Source organism: Syngnathus scovelli, chromosome 15 (assembly GCF_024217435.2).
Source record: "Syngnathus scovelli strain Florida chromosome 15, RoL_Ssco_1.2, whole genome shotgun sequence".
Classification (NCBI taxonomy): Eukaryota; Metazoa; Chordata; class Actinopteri; order Syngnathiformes; family Syngnathidae; genus Syngnathus; species Syngnathus scovelli.
The window spans coordinates 5251426-5273472 of record NC_090861.1 but is presented as its reverse complement, the minus strand read 5'-3'; the positions used below and the strand labels follow the sequence as shown (position 1 = coordinate 5273472).

At 40.6% G+C, this 22047-nt stretch overlaps 1 protein-coding gene across 3 annotated transcripts; it reads right to left on the bottom strand.

The window, feature by feature from the left end:
* Positions 1-313: 313 nt before the first annotated feature.
* Positions 314-21783, bottom strand: atp2a3 (ATPase sarcoplasmic/endoplasmic reticulum Ca2+ transporting 3). Of its 3 annotated transcripts, XM_049741900.2 has the most exons (21): positions 21390-21782; positions 15661-15678; positions 15364-15446; positions 12878-12982; positions 12633-12771; positions 9992-10072; positions 9756-9841; positions 8762-9226; positions 7306-7394; positions 6481-6583; positions 5430-5561; positions 5088-5204; positions 4770-4988; positions 4078-4413; positions 3714-3934; positions 3447-3649; positions 3249-3334; positions 3053-3186; positions 2689-2806; positions 2484-2601; positions 314-2279 (listed from the first exon to the last, which is right to left on the bottom strand). In XM_049741900.2, the coding sequence occupies exons 1-21, from the start codon at positions 21505-21507 to the stop codon at positions 2236-2238; spliced, it is 3015 nt and encodes a 1004-aa protein (XP_049597857.1). In that variant the 5' UTR covers positions 21508-21782; the 3' UTR covers positions 314-2235. The 3 variants fall into 3 exon arrangements, with proteins under 3 accessions (XP_049597857.1, XP_049597855.1, XP_068509241.1); XM_049741898.2 differs by having other exon boundaries at positions 4770-5204; positions 21390-21783; XM_068653140.1 differs by having other exon boundaries at positions 2265-2385; positions 4770-5204; positions 21390-21783.
* Between the last annotated feature and the right edge of the window lie 264 nt (positions 21784-22047).

Genomic DNA, 22047 nt, shown 5'->3' with positions numbered 1-22047 from the left:
CCAATATTGAGCCACTACAGCAGGCGTGTCCAAAGTCCGGCCCGTGGGCCAAATGTATACATCTTATATATGGACAAAGTTTTAAAATAGGCCATTATAAGGTGCGCCTCATAGTCTGGTGTGCCTTATATATGGACAAAGTTTTAAAATGGGCCATTCATTGAAGGTGCGCCTTATAATCCGGTGCGCCTTATAGTGCGGAAAATACGGTATTTCCAAGTTGAAAAATGCACACATTTTATTTGATGAGCTTTGACAATAATTTTCTTGAACACGTAACCTGTAAAAGTAAAAACAAAACAGAAGCTCAGAATAAAGAAGATAAATAATGTTTATTTCCACATCTTTGTTATTTATAAAATTATGTGTCTACATTCAATATTAACAAGGCAATACAGACAATTTTCCATTTTTCAGGTGAAAGTCGGGCTCTAGAGACTTTTCTTTAAAAATGTCAAACGTTCGCTGCTTCCGCTACTAACGAGATCGCCCCCTGCTGTTAGAAAACAAGCTTATCCAAGATGGGTGAGTCTAAATTCTGAGGACAGTCGAGTCTCTAGAGCCTGCGTCCATCCTAATGAGCCCTTCACTATACAGCCGTAAAACATCACGAGCCAAGATCCACCACTATTTCTCGCTCAGTGTAAACCACAGTTCAGTTCACATAAATTTTTGACTGACCTCCCACTAGCAAACTGAAATGAACAGCATCATCATCATGATTCTCAAACGCTATCCATACCGTATTCTTCCCCTACAGTCACACATCAACCCCGGCAAGTAAATGTAAAAACCAAACGGAAATGACAAAAGAAACCTCTAGTCTACAAAAAAGTAAGAAGTGCCGAAAAGAGGAAAAAAAAGTTTCATTATTATCCCCCCAAATAATCTAGATGCTGTATGGATTGTTATTATTACAGTAACATGATTCCATGCAATCATATATTCATCTTCTGTACAGAAATGAGGAGTCAGTAGTTGAGAAGCATCTAAAGACTTCTATCGAGCCTTTCACTTTTTTTTGTTGAAAACTTGACGCTATTTTTTTTATTTTTTTATTTTTAAACGATGTAAAAATTCATTGGGAACACTTTCCCCGTCCTTGACATTTTTTTTTTTTCCAGGTACTATTCGGCAATTGGGCCAAAGATGTTTAAAAAAAAAAAGACAAGCAATCACCTGGACCTGAAATGAAATTAATAATTAAGAGCTAAAAGACACAATGTTAACCCCGCGTGCTCGTTCAGTCAAACACATTATTTAATTAGATCAATTGCTAAAAGACCGAGAACAAGCGAAAGAGCAGTGTGCACAAAAAGCTTCTTAGACACCCTTACGACCAACACCTCACTTTTTGGGGGTGCACACTAAAGGTTGCGGCGAGTAAAAAAAACAAAACAAAAACACAATTAGAGTGCTGGCAAGACATTCATTTTCACCACTTGCTCAAAGTGGAGGTGCGGTGGGGCTGGCTCTATAAGGCATGGCGTGATTCAATCATTATTTCCAGCAGTCCACTTGCCATTCTTTAACTTATATTGTTGGACTCTGAAACATCTACCAGCTTGCAGTATAAATAAAATAAAAAGTTTATATACACCACTTGCAAAAAGCCTGCTTTTGGATGAAATGTTAGGATGAAACTACAGTGTGTTATTTTTAAGATGGGGCCTGCCAATAAAGCAGTGAAGCTATTCACACCTTCAGCTGGATCATCTCAGTGCTAAAGACAAATGGCGTCAGATCTCTGCAAAATTTTGAAAATGATAGCAAAGATGAAGAATGACAAGGAAGCTTTACTGTGATGATCATTACTGCTAGATAGAAAAGAGATTTGCAGAAGCTTGGGCAGTACCACCAGATTATTGTGGACACACAAGCAGACACAAACACGCACGGTTCAGCCCACGAGCCGCATTTTTTCCACCAATCAGCAATCGCCCTTCCATCCCTGTGCTCATTTAGGCTTCTCTAACACCCACCCTGCCTTGTCCAGCCAAGGCACCGCTAAGTTTGCACTGTACTGAACTAAAAAAAAAAAAAAAAATTGCAGACATCTCAAACCGTTTTGTGCATTCACTCACATTTAAGCCAAAAGCTCGCAGCTGCCTTCTTTTTCTCGCACGTCGGTTCTCAGGCACGCATGCCACTTAAATGTGGTGGTTCAACTGACACGCAGGAGTGGGGAATGATGAAAAATAGAAGAAGAGAGGCCTGTGTCGAAGCGTGTTTGACTTAATCCTTCTGCCATCTCCTCCGGTACTTGGTCTCTTCATCACCTGCCAGAGCGAGGAAAAAAATATTTCAAGTCAGACAACAGACTACCGTCATTCTATTAAAGCGTGAAGAGGTACCTTAGCATAAAAGAGAAGATAAGAATTTAGGCTGCATTAGAAATGCGGAAGAGGAAAAAGACAGAAAAGTCAATTTGAACATCCTCACGAAACCATCAAACAAATTCAATGAGAAAACTTTGGATTTACCTTCAAGATAATGTCTGGATACAAATTTTAGTGCCTCATCCAGGAGGATGACAGGGATTGAAATTTTCAGGACCACCATCCACTGAGACCAACGGAGAGGGGTCACCTGGAAGATCAGCTGAATAAAAGCAACAGAAGAATTAGAAATAAATAAGTCATGCCTTGACTTTTTATCATGATCTATAATAGTTGTAAATGTACTTACTGGCATTGGCTCGACATAAAGGATTAAGAAGTGGAGGGAGAGAGAAAGGACAATGGCTCCCAGTAACCAAATATTGACCCAGGGAGGCATTCTGAGGAGGGACTGGTTCTCAGACAAACTGTCGGTTGGGGGAGAATGTTACATTAGAACACGGGGACAAATGACATCAATTTGGAGATAGTATCTTATGATGTCTCGTATATTTTCTATGGAGACTGCCAAAAACAAAAGAGCCTTCACACTTTATGAACTTCCTCATTTGACTTCCCTAACCAAGTCGTTTTCTGGGTGTGTTGTTCTGGTATGAAAATCATGCGGCGGGCAGATGCGGAATGTGTGACGTTTAAAGGAGACCATGATGGACCTGTTGAGCGCGTTGAACATCTCGATGGTAACCAGCACGGACAGCGCCATGGTGGTGGGGTAGCGGGATTCAAAGACCTCACAATCGATTCCGTGAAACACGGGGTTGTCCTCGGTGCACTGCATGAAATGTCGCTGTGGAAACAGATAAGCTCAAGAAGTTGCATTGGAAAAAATAATAAGAATTTGCAACTCACCAGCTGATAAAAAGTCACTTGTGGACCTTCTTCATCAAATAGGTACCACCACGTGGCGGCGCTCACTGTCCCGAAACCCACGTAGCCTTAGAAATACAAAAGATGAATTCATAACACTTGTCACAAGTAGATTTTTCAAAATGTGGAATTTTGATTGATTTCTTAAATTGAGAAAAAAAATCCAAGCAATTCAAGTACCTCCAATGGCCAAGTAGCGGAAAAAAAGCCATCTTGAGATGAGAGGTTCTTTGGCATTACGAGGAGGTTTGTTCATGATGTCCAGGTCGGGAGGGTTGAAGCCCAAGGCGGTGGCGGGCAGACCATCAGTCACCAGATTGACCCACAACAACTGGACTGGTATCAGAGCCTCAGGGAGACCCAGAATGGCTGTCAGGAAGATGCTGAAGAACAGAAAAACATCAAAAGGATGAAACTGACCGAGGGTTCTTGGAGCATCTCCCTCACCATACGACTTCGCCCACGTTGGAGGAGATAAGGTATCGGATGAACTGCTTCATGTTGTTGTAGATGGCTCTGCCCTCTTCCACGGCAGACACGATGGTGGAGAAGTTATCGTCAGAAAGTACCATCTCCGAGGCCGATTTGGCCACGGCTGTGCCCGAGCCCATTGCGATGCCAATTTCTGCTTTCTTCAGGGCGGGAGCGTCATTCACACCATCTCCAGTCTAGGATGACAAATATTGTTGCTCATTGAAGTTGTGCTACATCATACCGTATTTAAATTATCTGACGATATTTAGCTACACAAGAAAATATGTGGACGACCAGAATGTGATCTGAAGAATACATTTTTCTTCATGGTCCTCACCATGGCAGTGATCTCCTCAAAAGACTGCAGGTATGCGACAATCTTGGACTTGTGAGCCGGCTCCACGCGTGCGAAACATCGTGCCCGTTTCACAGCCTCTTTCTGGGCTTCCGGCGATAGATCATCAAACTCGCGGCCGGTGTAGGCCTTTCCCGTCACCTCTTCGTTCTCGCCGAAGATGCCGATGCGCCTGCAGATGGCCACCGCTGTGCCCTTGTTGTCCCCCGTGATCATGATCACACGAATACCTGCCTCGTTGCAAAGTTTGATGGAACCTATGACTTCGTTCCTCGGGGGGTCCAGCATGCCCACACAGCCGATGAATGTGAGGCTCAACTAAATGGAAACAGCAAAAAACAAAAATAATACAGCTGTAGTTTGAAGATGTGGTGACTGCACTGGGAGGCAGATTGAATTTATTTATTTATTTATTTATTTATTTATTTATTTATTTATTTATTTATTTATTTATTTTTATTTAATGTTATTTAATTTTAGCTTATTTTATTTATTTTATTTATATTGTTTATATTTACATTATTTATATTATTTTATTATCAGTACTATTATTATAATTTAATTTTTATTTTATTTATTTATTATTTATTTAAATGTTTTATTTACTATATTCAAGAATGGATTGATTGAATTTGATTTGAAAAAAGCAACTGATGTTTTGTCTGATTTCCTACCTCGTAGTCCACAAACTTGCTGGAATTCTCCAAGTCCATGTCCTCTTTGCGTGGTGGAACATCACGGGTGGCCAGAGCCAGACAGCGCAGGGTGTCCCTCCCCGTTCCCCAGTCCCGGACCTTGGACATGAGCTGGTCACGCAAGTCCGGTGTCAGCGCCACCTTGCCAGTTCCCAGCCGCATGTACTGACATCGATCAATGACGCTTTCCGGGGCGCCCTGTTGAAAAAGACTATAATTGACTATACAGGCAAAAGGAGACATTAGAAAATGACAGAAAGGAAAAGAAAATTCTGGAATCGTATGATTGTTCCGTGCCTTGACGAACATCTTGCTCTGAGAACCCGGCTTGACTGGCGTGCAGTAAACTGACATGGACTTTCGGTCACGAGAGAACTCCAATGTGAAGTCCTTCTTCATCAGTTGCCTGATCACCTGAAGGAGCAACCATGGAACAACAAAAAAAAGACTATCAAGGATATTGGAGAGTAGGCAAATTCAAATTAGCCTCAGATACAGAGAGAAATTTTGTAATTTAAAAAAAAAATGTAGCTTGTAGTCTCCATCAGACCTGCTTCTACCACTAGATGTCCTTCTTGGTCAAACTCTACTCCAGAACATGATTATGATGAGACATCCATAAATTGTCACCAAGCTCACCGAGTTGCAGGCCCCAGCACGTTCCACCTTGCTGAGTCCGGAAAGGTCCGTTTTGAAGACGTTCATTTTCTCCACCAAGGTGGTAAGAGCAGTCTCTGTGGCTTCCCCCACTTTCTCGTAAACTCCTTTGGCCTGGGAGAATACAAAAAAAAAAGACATGCATGGAGAGGAGAAGTTGAATAGTCAGTAAGGAGAAAATATGCAACACAAATCACCTTTCATATTTGTTTTGTAAATTGTAAAATCCTCCGTAAAAGGGATGAGAAGTATTAGACTAAACTCAGTTTTGGTGACCAGTTCAAGTCTGGCACAAGATGTGGTGGAAACCTGCGCAGGGGTGGGCGGGGCTAGACTTTGTTTTGATATTTTCACAAATAAAATAGCATGAAAAAGGCACTTTGCGTCGTTGTGGGTGTGAGCACAGCCTAATTGAGTTGAGTCATTGAAATGCTGCAGCATGGAGTTGCTTTAAAAAAATAAAATTTAAAAAAAAAACACGTTTCATTGGTCACAGTGACCTTCGTTCTGTCATCCCTCTAAATTACAAGGGGTACTCATTTGCTTTGTTGTCAAGACATTCCGTCAAGGACAATATTCCGATCTGCTGGATAGCCACATCGCCGCTGAGTCTTTAAAAGGTGCTAAAAAGCGAAGTCGGGGAGAGGACGTGCTGTTGGCCAATCATTTATTTGTGTGTGACAGCACAAAGCAATAAAACTCCTCATCCCCCTGCGGTGCTCAGCTGCTCCTCTTTTCGGCTCAGCCAAAAAAGATATGAAAGCTTTGATGGGAAAAAAACATCCGGATCGGTCGGGCTGCAGATGATACATGCAATTGAAATTGTGTTATCCCCGGCCTCTCTCTTCACTGTGGTTACCAAGATACCGTGGTGATGACAAAAAGGTGAGAAAAGCAATTATAAGTATCTTTGAGCAAGATAAAATTAGCTCTTCAACAAAAAAGGAGACAAAACTACACATTGTAATGTGTGTGTGTTGCTTTTACTAGTTGTATAGCAACAGAAGTATATTTAGAATGCGTCTTTAATGACCTCATTGTAGTCCAATGAGGAGTCATTGCACATGGAACACACGGTGGCCAACTCCAAGAGTCCATCATAGTCTCCACACTGGACTGCCCGCTCTCCTTTCAGTCTGGAGGGAAGGAAAACACACCATCGTCGATGCACAATTGGAAAACACAAGGCAAATATTCATGAGCACATATAAATACCGTATTTTCCGGACTATAAGGCGTAAAATTTAAATTTAAACTGGCCCGAAGCATTGTGTCATGAAATCAATCATAAGTGGCCAGCTGAAGACTATGAATCATGAATCAAAAAGACTATGGATCATTATTTTGTGATTATAAAGTAATTTGTTGCATCTGAAGCTGAAATAAAAAAGATAAAATGGAGAATGATTTGATTTGGATTCAAAATCATGATGCAACCTGGCCTGTTTACTGCAGCCACAAACACTTCTTATTCATACAACAATAACAATAATAAAACAAACTTAATACATCTAACAAAAAATTCATTCAACTTTCATAAAATTGTTAATTTGTTATTATTTTAATCTTTAACGTTTAAAGTTTACTGATCTATCTGACTGTTTTGTTTTGTGCTTATTAAAGTAAGCTTTACATGTTTATTTTGTGTGCTGTGTGATATTAACATTATTGATATATTGTTATTGTTTTCACTATTTCAAGTTATTATATTGTGATTGCATTAATGGTGCATTAAAACTTTGCCTTATATATGGACAAAGTTTTAAAATGGGCCATTCATTGAAGGTGCGCCTTATAGTCCGGTGCGCCTTATAGTCTGGAAAATACGGTAAGTGTACATTCAAGATATGAAACTCACATTTGACCTTCAGGTGCATATGTGGATCCTGTTATCGAGAACTCGTGCAAGGTGCAGCTTGAATTCTGCAATTTGTCCACCACAAACATCTGGAGAAAGGAGGAGGGGGGGGCAAAAGTAATTAGCTGTGTTCTTGCAACGTGCTGCTTCTATTATTAGCTGAGATTAGTTAACGTAAATATTTAAATAGCTTTGCATGGTAAATGGACACTAAATTGACTTTATAGCAAACCTTTGTCTCATTGGAACGTTGATTAGCATGAGGAAATACACATTTTTGAATAATAATAAAAAAATATTTATAAATATAATTTAAATAATTTTCCAAATATAACAAAGTTATATAATGATGTATATTAAATATTATATCATTTTATTTTCTGGCTGTTAAATTGCATTTTACTGGAAAATTCAAAAAGGGAAAACACACTAAGGTAATCATTTGTATACATTTATCCAAAGAGGGAAAATTCACAGGGCTGACAGTGTCTCCGAGTTTTACGACTTGTTTGAAATGTTACCGCAATATTTCAATTGGTCGGAGAAGCTGGGTCGAACTGACACAGTGTCGAGACGCAAATGTTATGAGCGACTACTTTGTTGCATCTTGGCCAACTAAAAGCTGCAGACATGCTTTGGATGCTTCTCAAAAAGTTCATACGGCCCAATTCCATAACTCTCAGTGATTTCCACAAGAGTACAGACAAAGCAGCCAGAGAGAAACACAATAAGAATAAGTTCCCCTTTTTTCTCACGATCTGATCTACTGCGGTCACCACGGTAACAAGGCGGCACATTGTAATCCATGTGACTCAATAGCAAGATTGGATTCATCTACTCACTGCGGGAGTAAACGCTATTTGTATGTGTGCATGTGTTTGAAACTATTCAGACCACAGTAGCAGTCCAAATCTTATATGAAATATTGTGCTCCCTATTAAGGAGTAAGAAGGGCCTTTAGGTGGATGCAGGTCAATATTTGCTAACGTCAGCTGGGCTAAGTTTTCCTGGGAGGGTTTAAAGGTTTGCGGTGAGGTCACTCCTACACATCCGCCAAGTTCGAGGGAACTCCCTGCAGCTACAAATTAAGCACATGCACACACTGCGCGTCAGCTTGTGGTGAGGAGCGTATGCGACATGAAAAGTATTTCGCCGATGGCCTATGGTGGGTTTAAACTCAATAAGAATAATATCATTTGTGAATAACTAAAGCTAAAACCTTTACGAAGGTTTTTGAAACTCTACAATGTAGAGTCTACATGAAGACATTTAATGTCAAAAGAATGTAAATGCTACAAAGCATTTTTTATTCCCACTGAGATAAATGAAAATAAAAACAAGATGAAGGAATTTTGATCACTGGTTTGAATGATTCATAAGAGTGTGAAAATGACTTTGCCACTCCTGGTGTCAAATCCCAAAGCAGATTTGTCGCGGAATAGGAATTGCCACTTACTCTATAGACAGACATTTGATTGGTGGTGAGGGTCCCCGTCTTGTCCGAGCAGATAACGGAGGTGCAGCCCAGGGTCTCCACCGAGGGCAGACTCCTCACAATGGCGTTCTTCTTGGCCATGCGGCGGGTCCCGAGGGCCAGGCAGGTGGTGATGACGGCAGGCAGGCCTTCGGGGATGGCGGCCACGGCCAAAGCCACGGCTATCTTAAAGTAATAGATAGCTCCTCGCATCCAGGAGCCGCCGTGGACCGGGTCCCCGAAGTGGCCGATATTGATCACCCACACGGCCACGCAGATGAGTGAGATGACCTTGGAGAGCTGTTCGCCAAATTCATCCAACTTCTGCTGCAGCGGCGTCTTCTCCTGTTCGGTCGACGCCATCTGATTGCGGATTTTGCCGATTTCCGTGGCAACGCCGGTCGCCACGACGACACCTATGGCCCGACCGGCAGCGATGTTGGTGCCCTACGGAAAATGTGATCAATGTGGGTGGAAGGTTCTTTTTTTTCCCGTTTTAATAAATCTGTCAGTCAGAAAATTTACATTGACTCATAATCTTTTTTTATTCAAGACAAACATGCTTATTTTGTGGTATTTGGCATTATTTGGATGGAATATTGGCTTATTCACGTTACTTCCATGCAGGCATGGCTTTAATAAGCGTTTTGAAATTAAGTCCAATTTCTTGCTAGCGGAAAACCATCCGCTGAGCTACACATACAAGCGTCAGATTCACCACAGACATGTTGGAAATGGCACTTTTTTTCCGCTCTGAGTGGATTTTTACCCGCCAAGTCTTTATCCTACTTGAAGTGCAATTAGCTTATCACTTATTAGACAAGGAGCAATTTTGATTGGCTGAGAATGACAGAGCAGCTTGTTGACAAATTCAAATCAGTAGTTTCAATTTCGAATCATTTCAATTCATAAAACAGATTTAAAAGTAGGCTCAGAGTATAATTTCTAATGTGAATAATTCAAAGGTTATACTCACCGAAAACAACATGTTCTTCTTGTCTTGATTGACAGCTCTCGGGTCAGGAACCGGGTCAGTATGTTTGATAATGGACACAGACTCCCCTGAAGGAAAGAAAAAAAAATGTACAGGAATATATAAATATTTCAATTCAAATAATGAATGAAATAACTAGATATCCTAGAAGGAGTTCAAATAACCAAAATGAAATTAAAACAATAGAGAAAATTGGATTGAGGGACTGTTGAGCGTACCTGTGAGGATGGATTGATCCACTCTCAACGTGGTGGACGTAATGGAGGTCAATCTGATGTCGGCTGGAACTTTGTCACCAACTGAAATGACAAAATGCAAACATTTTGACGGCAGATGGTACAAAAGAAAGACGATGATACTTCCAAACACTCAGACACTTGTTTATGAGGGACATTATTTTTTTTTTCAAAACATCTCCAGTGCGTTTATCACAACATTGACTTAATTGAGCCATTTGAAAATTTGTCTCGGTGGGGTAAACAAAGAAGGCGAGCGACTCTTTCCGCCTCTCTATGTAGCACCTACGGGAGATGCAGACAGGGTGTCGGGTGCAATGTGGGTTGTGTTTGTGTGGGAGATGGCTGCAGGCTTCAAGTTGGCCCAGGCCGGAGAACGCCTACCTTCAGATTCCCTCCGCTCCATCGGACTATACTGAATAAAATATATGATTTACAAACACAACAGGTCGAGCGGATGACACAGAATGTATTATTCTTTTACGTGACCATCCATGCCGATATGGACTCTTCAGTCATTCAATAAAAATTATTATCCTTGTAAAGGCAAATTTTGTATTGCGTACAAATTGGCCTACCGTATTTTCCGGACTATAAGGCGCACCGGACTATAAGGCGCACCTTCAATAAATGGCCCATTTTAAAACTTTGTCCTTCTATAAGGCGCACCGGACTATAAGGCGCACCATTAATGCATCATGTCAGATTTTTAATCCAAATCAAATCATTCTCCATTTTATCTTTTTTATTTCAACTTCAGATGCAACAAATTACTTTATAATCACAAAATAATGATCCATAGTCTTTTTGATTCATGATTCATAGTCTTCAGCGGGCCACTTATGATTGATTTCGGGCCAGTTTAAATTTAGGAATTTGGCACTGTTGGCTTTTGAGAAAATTTTAGGTTTTTAGGTGCGCCTTATAGTCCAGAAAATACGGTAGTTGAGTTTGCCGTCTGCTTTTTGACACAACCAGGACAGTCAGAATCTCACCCTTGCATAATGAATTGGCAGCGTAAATGCCACTTGGTTTCCATCTCTTGGGGTCTTCTGTGGGCCCTCATACAGTTACTCCATTAAAAACCTCAAGGAAAGTTCCAGTGGAGGCGCAAAACGCAAGTGTGTCATAACGGCGTGGAACCTACAAGTACACTGCAGGGGTGGAACCTTATGTAAATATATCCATTATATTTTCTCTCCTCTTTTGTGGTTTTTCTCCAAGACCTCCATACAGTTTATTTTACCCTCCTCACATCAAGTTCCAGTGGAACCACCGCCGGGTAATCTGAGGTAGAGGAAAAGCCTGGCCTGGGAGTTCAATCATGTTAAAGGAGGATACCGATTATTTTTTTTTTTTTTTTGCTGCCATGTACCCAGCTCTGTTTTTGTTGGAGGGCTTCGGCATGAGACTTCTGGCCAGAATAAAGTGCGAAACCACCAATGTGGGATAACACTGTAATCCAAAACAGCACACGTAGAAATGACACAGACATGATGAGCAAAAAGAGAACATGACTTGTTGTCATGACGATGACTGTGAAGGTGGGAATTCAACAGAGTACTTTTGATGCTTTACGACCTGCGTGAGCTTGTCCGTGACTCTTGTTGACAACACACGTGTGAAGAAACGCACCGGCTGCAACAAGCCCAAATTCCAAAGTATTATCGCTTACTTAATCATAAACAAGAAGCAAAACGTGGGTTCCTGTTTTTTTTAATTTTTTATTTTCACGTAAACTAGAAGGATGTACGAATTGTGACGAACTCATCAAGTGAAGCAGTTTTGCACCTATATCATATTGTATGTGTTTCTATGCGGAATATTATTCTGGGTCAGGAATATCCTCATTAAAATTTAATAATTAACTACAGATTTTTTTCCATAACAGAATAACGGCCTTACTGACGTTGATGAATCCTGAGGGAAAATTCATTTATATTTGCTTAACAGCAGGTTTTCTGCCTATTTCATGACCCCCGCATGACCTCTGTTCCTTCTATTTAATACACATTGTGTGATCATCCTTATGCTTTATTCAAAATATATTGATTCATCTAAAATCCATTTTCATAGACAACAGCCAGTTATGGACTTAATAGTTGGAGGTCATGCATATTAAATCCAGCATGGACCCCAGAATGACTATTTTTAGACAGGGCTGCCCACACACGGGTGACTTTATAGCGGGGGATGGATGAGTGTGTGCATCTCTGTGTGTGTGTGTGTGTGTGTGTGTGTGTGTGTGTGTGTGTGTGTGTGTGTGTGTGTGTGTGTGTGTGTGTGTGTGTGTGTGTGTGTAGTATGAGTAAAGACCTGACAAACATCCAGGTGGTGAGACAGAGTATGGAAAGCAAAGGGAAGTGGAAAGCTGTGGAAAGTTAAACTGGACCTTAAACACAAGTGAAGACCACAAGCACTTACACAGAACCACACACACACACACACACACACACACACAAACCGTAATACCAGCACCTGCAAATACGGGGGAAAGACTGTTATGTAATGGTGTTGTGTGATATTCCTACGATATTTCCAGACTCATGAATGCTACATGATTCTGTGCAAGCTGCTAAAAGCAAAAGCTGAATCTCAGAAAAGAATAAATAAGTTGGCTTACCCGCCACCTCTACGATGTCACCCGGAACGATGTCCCTGGCTTTAATTCTCTGCACGGCCTTCCGGTTCATGCGGTAGACTTTACCCATCTCGGGTTCGTACTCCTTAAGCGCCTCGATGGCATTCTCGGCATTCCGTTCCTGTTAAGAGATCGAGATGAGTCAGGTCATGCAAGGTGATACACTTTCATCACTTATGAACGAATATAGAAGCATGATTTTGAATTTCTTCACTGTGAGATCTCACCTGCCAGACACCAATGACGGCGTTAGCGATGAGGATGAGGAGGATGACAACAGGCTCGACAAAGGCGGTGGCCGACTCCTCTCCCTCTTCAAACAAAGCCAACACCTAGACAAACACACAACTTCCACATCACACAAATGATACTTAAATACCGTAGCGGAAAAATGTCCTCATGAAGGACGGAATTAAAAATGTCATTTGTGTCGCACAGATGTGCCTTCAATGAGACGTGATAATAAAATCTAACCTTGCCACTTTCTGGTCACATTTAATTAGAATCATATTAGATATATTTCTTTTATTAAATTGAATTGGCTGTCATGGTGCATTAAAAGGGACACAACAACCATTTTAAAAAAAAACGTTCTCCCTTGGAAACACTCAAAACAACATGCTGTCATTATTTCATCATCCAATCCTAATTTCAAATTCATATTTCCCATAGCCATTCATCCATTTTTCCACATGCCCCTTGGAAAATAAGGACAGCGCAAGCATCATAACTGGTTCATCACTGTTACGTGATATATTTAGCCCAGAGCGGTTAATGTAGTGGGTGAATTCAGAAGAGTTCCACTAACCCATTTGAATGGAAAGGAAAAAAAAGGCCACAGGCTTGTTTTCTAACAGTAAATAGAGTTAAAGTCTGCAAACATTTCAAATTGCAACATAGTGAGAACATGACAACGCTGCCTATTTCTAAAATCCATTATTTATTTCAACTACATGCCAAAACAAATTCAATAATGCAAAAAAGGAAAGTAGCAGTGTGTTGTTTGTTCATCTGGAAAGTATAACACAGACAGCTTGACTTGTTTCCTCGTTACTATTATATATTTTTTTTTTTGTTGATAAATGTAATGTACTGCCATTGAAGCGAAGCAAAACGGTATGTAATAAGATCCAGGTTCAATAATGCACAAAGCGCCTGACTATATATGGCCTTCAAGATGTTCAGAGAACTTAATCCATTCGCCATGATTGATTCGTGGACATATCCAAAAAAGGTTGGCTTCCTCTCCACTCGTGTAACACGATACTATTTTTAAAAGCTTGCTCCAAGTTATGAGAATTAACTCATGACGCGTGACAAAATGGAGAGCAGCTCATTGAGTCCACGTCGGACTCCCTGGTGCAATCAAGTTGCTTTAAAAGTCCTCTGAATGCTTCATTGATAAACAATTACAAGCGGACGCCAAATTTGAGTGGAATCGTTCAGCCATTCATTTTACAACTCTGAAACTTGCTTGCAAAAAAAAAAAAGAAGACCTTGACATTTTCGGCCTCATTAGACTATAATTACTGCAGCACTTTAAACAGCCGATTGACTCAAACTCTCATTTGCCCTTCATCGTTGTTCAAAAATATATATTTTTTTATGTTTTCTTCCGTTCCATTTAACTGGGAGCCCAAATATTAAGCAATAAATTGAGCGTTCTCCCATACAGATATTTTTGGTGTGTTGCAAGTGATTTACTAAAAGTGCCCTTTTTTTATTTTTATTTTTTTTAGTCAAGTAAAATTAATAACTGTTGGAGTGTTTTGATCTTTTTGGTGTGTTGCAAGTGATTTACTAAGAGTGCACTTTTTTTATTTATTTATTTTTTAGTCAAGTAAAATTAATAACTGTTGGAGTGTTTTGCTCAAAGAATATTAGAGAACAAAAATAAAAAAACAAAAAAAAAGGTCAATCTGCTCAAAATACCATGTAAAAAGTTATAAAATCAATTACACAATTTGTCTATTAAGATTGTCGATTGACTAAAACTCTCATTTGCCCTTCATCATAGATATTTTTGGTGTATTGCAAGTGATTTACTAAGAGTGCTCTCTTTGACTTTTTTATTTATTTACTTTCTTTTTTTAGTCAAGTAAAACTAAAATTAACTGTTGGAGTGTTTTGCTCAAAGAATATTAGAAAACAAAAATAAATAAAAAAATAAATGAGTCAATCTGCTTAAAATACAACGCAAACAGACATTAAAAATTTATCAAATCAATTACACAATTTGTCGTTTAAGATTACTGAGGTAGAAAGTCAGGTTCAACATTGCCTTCAGCTCCGTCATGTGCAAATAGTGGAAGCCAACATCTCAAAGCAGTCTGGGTGTGGACGACGTTACAGCTCGTCTTTTTCTCTCGCCGCATTTACAGAGAAAACTTCATACTTGAGGCAAAACCCACGGCTGCACTCGGAGAGGGCAAATTGCGTCATATACACTTTAATAGCCATTTTTTCTCCCCCGTTTCAGAAATAGCAAGAGTAATTTTGTTCCAAAACACCAACGACTTGCAGTAATAGATGTATTTAGGATTCCAGCTAGCGTCACTCTTAGTAGGCTCGCTGCAGATGGATCCAAGTGGGCTCCCCTCACTAAACTTTATCAAGACTGGATGAAAAAAAAACTTGTGTATCCATTTTCAATCCAAAATCCAATTGGAGTGTCATTATTTGAAAAAGCTCACAAGGCCGGAGCGTTACTTACAAAGGAGACGCAGGCGGCGAGCAGAAGGATCCTGACCAGAAGGTTTTCAAATTGCTCCAACACCAGTTCCCACAGGGACTTTCCTGCACACAATTAAAACACACAAAGAGTCAAAGTTGACTCAAGAGAGGAAAGAATGTGTAAGCAGAAAAAATTCACAATAATAATATTTTGTAGTGTATCCATCTGTATGAGCTTGGCAGTTCAGTTTATCCTCTGGTCACCAGAAAAAAAAAAAAAATGGCTGCTCATGCAAGGGAGGAGGTTAGAAGTCTCATTGGAAAAATCAATATTTACCTTCTTCAGCAGGGAGCTCTGTAGATGTCACGTCACGATGGTTGTAGAGGAATTGAAGAGGTGGAGGCCGAGTGGAAGGGGAACAAAGAAAACAAACGCTAGTTAATATTGTCTTTAATGGCTTAAGTCCGCCATGTTACATTTAAGAAAGAAATGACGTCACCGAAAAAACCTGCTCAGTTAAGTCCAACACAAAGAAAATCATCCTGACTGCTGATGAATGGAGAAAAAGTTCAAATGTTGGGGAAAAAGAAGCCACATGCAGATTGCGCTGACCCTAAAAGGTCCAGTGGAAATAAGCACCATGTTTCTCCAGCGTGTTTTGAGCAGACGTGGCTACACCATTATGAAACGTGACCATGTGGGGAATGGAGTTGGAAAGGGGGGAGAACCATGACGCTAAGCCTCCGCCGCCTTCCAAAAACAAAATTCTCCCAGTCACTCAGTTTGCACTCGACACAAGCGGAAAGAGAAACAACTTGAAGGGCCCCTGTAATTGGTCAAACTTATTTTATAGTTTGGGACTTAAATCTAAAAATTCCCCTCCCAACACACCCAACGGTGATTTTTGGCTTCTTTTCTGATGACAGATGAAAATTGCAATGTCACAAATACGTCTTTCATTATTTTGCAATATTAATCAAATTATTTATTCATAAATTTGCTCCAAAACTGATTGGTGATGCTGATCAGTCAACTGATAAAAACTTATCAGGATTTTATCACCCATCCATCTTCATGGTCACAAGCGAGCAGGAGCCCATCCCATTTTTGTACGCTATCATCTTCAACGATCCAATTTATTTCGCACTCTGCACCTGATCTCGATTACTTTACCATCCGATGAACCGAGAGAGGAAAACAACTCGAGTTTAATTCAAACAGACGAGTGTGACCTCACCCACACGAGTCTCAAATAAACACTTTTCCCATGAACTGTTCTGGGCATGTTCAGCCACAAGCAAAATCATGTCGGAGGGACTACGTCAGAAAAGCGACCTTGGAGTGTCTCCCAACTAGATGAGTTCAGGTCCGGGCATTTGCTACCAGTGCAAAGTGGGATCATATAAAAATAGCTTGGGCATAATAGTGCTGAGTCACTGTGGTTAGCTCCAAACTTGCAGTCTTGTAAAGGCCTTGAGGTTTGATGGCTGATGTCAGCAGCAGCAAAATGGAGAAGTGGTGTTTTCCACTCTTCACTGACTTCCCATTACTGTGCTTCCCTGCTTGTTTTGATGGCTGAGGCTCAAGTGCGGCAGATAAAAGACAGACTGACTGAAAGGACAGCAGGAGGAAGGACTGGAGGTGCAGGATGGGTTTCCCCGACTTCCCGCTGCAGAGGATTCCCTCACAGTCGGGGCTTGCCCGGTCACATTCCTGAATACTGACTTCACCTCGAGCCATGTCCCCACAACACCTCCTCCCTATGGCGGGGCCCAGACAATGAATAAAAAAAGGGCTTGTTTACATGCAGTAGAAAAATCGTTCAATGCCAAGCAAAAGGGGAAACACTTCCTGCATGGAGACAGTTGCCAACAACAGCAGGGAGTTCCAGCGTTGGAAGGAAAAAGGGTAAACCTGACATGGTTCTTTCACCACTTTGCATTGTTTCACTCTCATTGCGCATCCCTCGGCAGTCGGACATCTGCAGATGATGGCAAACCAAATAAACAGCCCACGAGGTGAAAGAGGAGTGGAAATTTCCACTACCACTGTAAATCAGCATTGCCAAAGCACACGATGCTAATCGGAAATTGTCAAATTCATCGAAGACTCCGATTTGAAAATATTGGCTTTGTTTTCCAACCCTTTACTCAATTGGTGTAAAAATAGATTTATTTTTTATTTTGCCACTATAAAAAATAAAAAAAAGTATACCCCCAATGGTTGATGCAACCTGACACATACTTTTATTGACTCTCATCTCAGCCTACAAATAATTTGCTCACTTGAATAATAAACAGCTTTTAAGTCAGCTCATCTTCAGGAAACCTTGGCAGAGTTTAGCCAATCAGCCGTGAGAATGTAAAAGAGGTCTATAAATATCATGACGGTAACCCCCTAATAGCTATTGCACGCTAATGCATGATAGCTTCCTTCATATATTTCCTCTTTTAATGACCCCAATTAAAAAAAAGCGCTTTAATGCATTAAAAAAAATCGAATTGTTGACAGTTTTACTCCCAACGCGGATATTGCGCAATAGCAAAATGCAACTACAGCAAGCCTTTGTGCAAATATCTTCCTTCAAGTGTTCTGTCCACATACTGGAGCTGAGCAGATCATGTGTCACCCAGCCACTTATCATTTCTAGGCAGAACAATGAAACGAGGAAATCTGCTTGTCACAATGAGGAACCTCAAACTGGATTATACACAAATAAATGGATGCCAAAAAAACACACACGTTCGTATCTTCTGTGGGAAATTCAACTTTTTCCTGCTGTCTATTCTGTTGTGTATGAAAAATCTATTTTTTATCTATTTTTATATTTTGCCAGCAGGCTCCAAAATATATGAAGGTTAATATTAAAGCTATTTTATTCATGATGCTCCAATGGAATGAAATTGTAGATTTTTTTTTTGAGACACTTATTAAACACTATATAACCTAAATGGAGTTTTTTGCTGTTTTTTAACTTCCCATAACTTTGTTCAAGTTGTTATTCTTCACATCAGCATTAAAATTTGTCATGATTTCTTTCAAATGTGTAAATCCTTCATCATTTGTGATCAACAGATTCACAAGTGACATGTATGAAGGAACGTGATGGCACACCGGAACCAGGAAGTGACTCGAAACCGGTGGCCTTGAAAAACCTTTCAACAATTTTCAGCCCACATCCAACGACAACTACACAATGCAAGATCTCGACTGGAAAATGGTCAGACAATCAAAGTGAAAGGCAAACAAATGCCTGATTGAGGAGAGCACTCAGGAGTGTGTTGGCGTGGTGGAGGAGGACGAGGAGGAGACAATGGAACATCTTTCGCAATGAGTGACACACACACACAAAAAAAAAACTAACTGTGTATGCAATAGCCTTTTTTTGCCTCCTACCTAAAAATAGGAGTCCAGTGAATTTGCAGGATGGGAAATCATTGAGTGTGTTACAGCAAAAACATTCTTTGAGCGCCCACACACAGGCACTGTGTGAATATTTGCGATTAAGTGACTTATTGGAAGCCCGCTTGCATTTTACTGCGAGTGAGATTCCTGCAGTGAATGGAGTGCGGCAGGAGCCTATGAAGTCCAAAATGAAACGACCATATATGGACGACAAAATAAATGCTTCGATGATGCGCTTTCAGGCATCATTAAACGAGCAAGGTCGACCCGATCAGTGGGGCCTGCTTACTCTTTAGCGACGCATGCTAATTAAAGCTTTCACTATTCCGTGAAATGGGAATAAACAGGCCCGGCGTGCTCCAAAATGTCTAGGCGATATTTTTTAATTAGCTTTAATTAGCATACAGTATATTATGTCTTTGCAGCTTCGTGATCATGTCAAAAGAAGAATCCATTTCTCAGTAGTGGAACGACTGATTGTCTTTGGAGAAAATGAAATAAGTTGCCAGGCCAGTGTCACGCAGAACATAATAATACGTCCCAGCGGGGAGTCTTCCAGGAAGGAAACTCAAGTTCCCATCAATGATTGCATCTTTGTCTTTAGACCACCGACTCCACTTGAGCGCCTCTGGTGAGTTCTGCTAATTAGTTTGGTCTGCACAAATACTAGAAACCGATTTTAAGCAACAGTTTTGGACTAAAGACTAGCCGCTGGTAGATTTTAGTCAATCGTGAGACTCAGCACAAAAAAATACATCCCGAAATGAGCCAATTAGGAACTCTGGATGGGTTACATAAAGTTATAGATAAACCAACCCGAATTTAGTCACCAAATGGAAATGACTCCTGACTTGTGCAGCAACAGTTTTGGACTAAAGACTAGCCGCTGGTAGATTTTAGTCAATCGTGAGACTCAGCACAAAAAAATACATCCCAAAATGAGCCAATTAGGAACTCTGGATGGGTTACATAAAGTTATAGATAAACCAACCCCAATTTAGTCACTAAATGGAAGTGACTCCTGACTTGTGCAGCTCATGTTTGTTTCCCTTTTGTTTGCCCTCTTATGTGCACACCAAGGCAAACACTTGCGTTGAACATGCTCATGACTTTCTGGTAAGCGCCTCATCGTTTGTGCATGCTGGTGTAGCCACTGCAATGACACGGAAACAAACACCTTGCAGTCGACTAGAACGTCGGCGCTTTCCGAGAAGAAAAGGAGAAACAGCTGTGCATCAACAAAACGTAAGACTTTGGCTCGAGCATAATAAAGTCAGGTCCAAAAAGGGAAACGGGTATCCCCTTGCACCAGCTATTATCTATCCACACTTAAACACACACACACACGCACGCACAGGAAGTTCACTGCTGAAAATGAAACGCGATGTTATCTGTGGCGAGACGTTGCTTTTTCCATGAAGTCATTGCAGGCCTGGGTGTAAAGCGGCTTCGCGGCAAACAAGAGGCCAACTGTTTGACTTGTACAATATGGCGCTCGCGTGTACTCGGCAGCTTGGCCGCACATGCAAATGACAGGCTAAGAGGGAAAGGTGGGGCCGGGAACGTTCAACTCAGCCAGCTCCATGCTATATACATGTTTACAGTGCTAGAAGGTTGATACGAAACAAGAAAAAGGCCATTGGACGATAAAAGAGATGATGGAGGTGTCGTCAATATATGTACGCAAAAAGAAAAATAGAAATAATTCAGAGCTTGTTTTCCTTGGTGTTTCTGATGTGTAGTTTAAAAAAAAAAGGATACGATTAAACAGTTATTTTGGTTTATTTGATATTATTTAGCTAAGCAATATCACACAAGGATTAATTGTAATTGTTTTTCAAAGTAAAGGCAGATGTTTGCAAATGTCTTATTAGAAATAAATACAATAGATAAATGAGAATTATTATTTTTGAGAGCCTGAAATCTGAAGATTGGGACAATCTTACTTAAAAAAATGGCTCTAAATGATTACTCTATTAAAAAATACAATTAATTTGATCATTTATTTGCTATTGATTAATTTGGATACTTTTGCAAAAGATCGTCCTTCCTCCAATGAGCTCATTAAATCGTGATTCCACTTTTTTTTTTTTTTTAGCCATTTGTATTTTCCTGCTGGCAGGCTGCTGCCATTTGTTATTTGATCTTATCTTGTGACTTGAGCAGTAAAATACGAGTCTTTATTTGAGAAACAAGTGTTTAAAGTAAAAACAGGTTGATCAAGCTTTTGAATTCTCATCAACATGTACTTCCTGCTGCCATGAATGACAAGCAGAGATGTGTACGCTGCTCCTGCTGCTGCTGCTGCTTTGTTTGACTTCAACATAAGGGAACTTGAAGCGACCAGAAGACTAATTAAAGGAGTTAATTATTGGGACGACTGCATTTTTCAAGGCTTGTCATTTACCCTTTGAATTACAGCCTTGACACTTCCAATAATAAAGCATGCAAGTTCTTAATTTGCATAGAAAGACCAATAATTAAGCATATAGGTCACATTTGTATATTGTACAATGAGAAAATCCTAATGCATGCATCTTTATGGTAATTTATGGTAAAACTCGCCTGTGCGCAATTACGCAATTAAAACGCCGCGTTAATTCGAATAATTAATGCGCATAAATAAAGGTGAAGGAGGGTAAAGAAATCAAATGACTTACCGTTCGGCCCATATTTCTCCAATTGCACTTTAACTTGCTCCTGAGTCAATCCGGTGTTTTCATTCACGCCGAAAAAGTCTAAAACTTCACTCGCTGGTTTCGTGTGCGCGTTTTCCATCTCGGCGGACACAATTTGGCGCTTAGATGAGGAGATGCATGGACTTGAACATCTACTCAGGCGCTTGTGTTGGTGGTGGAGGACGAGCGAGGTGCTGCTGCTGGTCGGGTGCTGAAAGGATTTCCGCAGAAGCGTCTCCTTGTATGATCAACTTTGCCCACCTGAGGAAGAAGCGGCAATCCTGATCGTCGTGACGCACTCTACTTCAAATGATCGCCTGAAGTGGACCTCATCTGCAAGTGAAGGTGTGCTACGCCGGCTGGTTGACGTGCACCGCCCGTCCGCCTCTCTCTCATGTGTTGTTCACTCCCTCCTGCGCTCCTATTGGCTGCGCATACCTGTACGCACGCACGGCGGTTGCAGGGACTTCCTCCCCGACGCACATGAGCAAAACAAGGTCGTGCATGTTTTGATCACGTCATATGCAGTGATGGGAAAATCCCCCAAATACATGCAAAAGATTCTGCACGACGCCTTAGTTGTCATAAGACCGAATGAACATCTGATTCTTAATTTTCCAAAATCTCAAAATGAAAATTT

What these genes read in the sequence shown, in the direction of transcription:
- atp2a3 (XM_049741898.2), bottom strand. Translation starts at nt 21,507, where the DNA reads ATGGAAAACGCGCACACGAAACCAGCGAGTGAAGTTTTAGACTTTTTC. An exon ending in TGACATCGTAGAGGTGGCGG is followed by an intron (nt 10,073 to 12,632) that starts GTAAGCCAACTT and finishes TTGTCATTTCAG; the next exon opens with TTGGTGACAAAGTTCCAGCC. An exon ending in AGAAGAACATGTTGTTTTCG is followed by an intron (nt 9,227 to 9,755) that starts GTGAGTATAACC and finishes CATTTTCCGTAG; the next exon opens with GGCACCAACATCGCTGCCGG.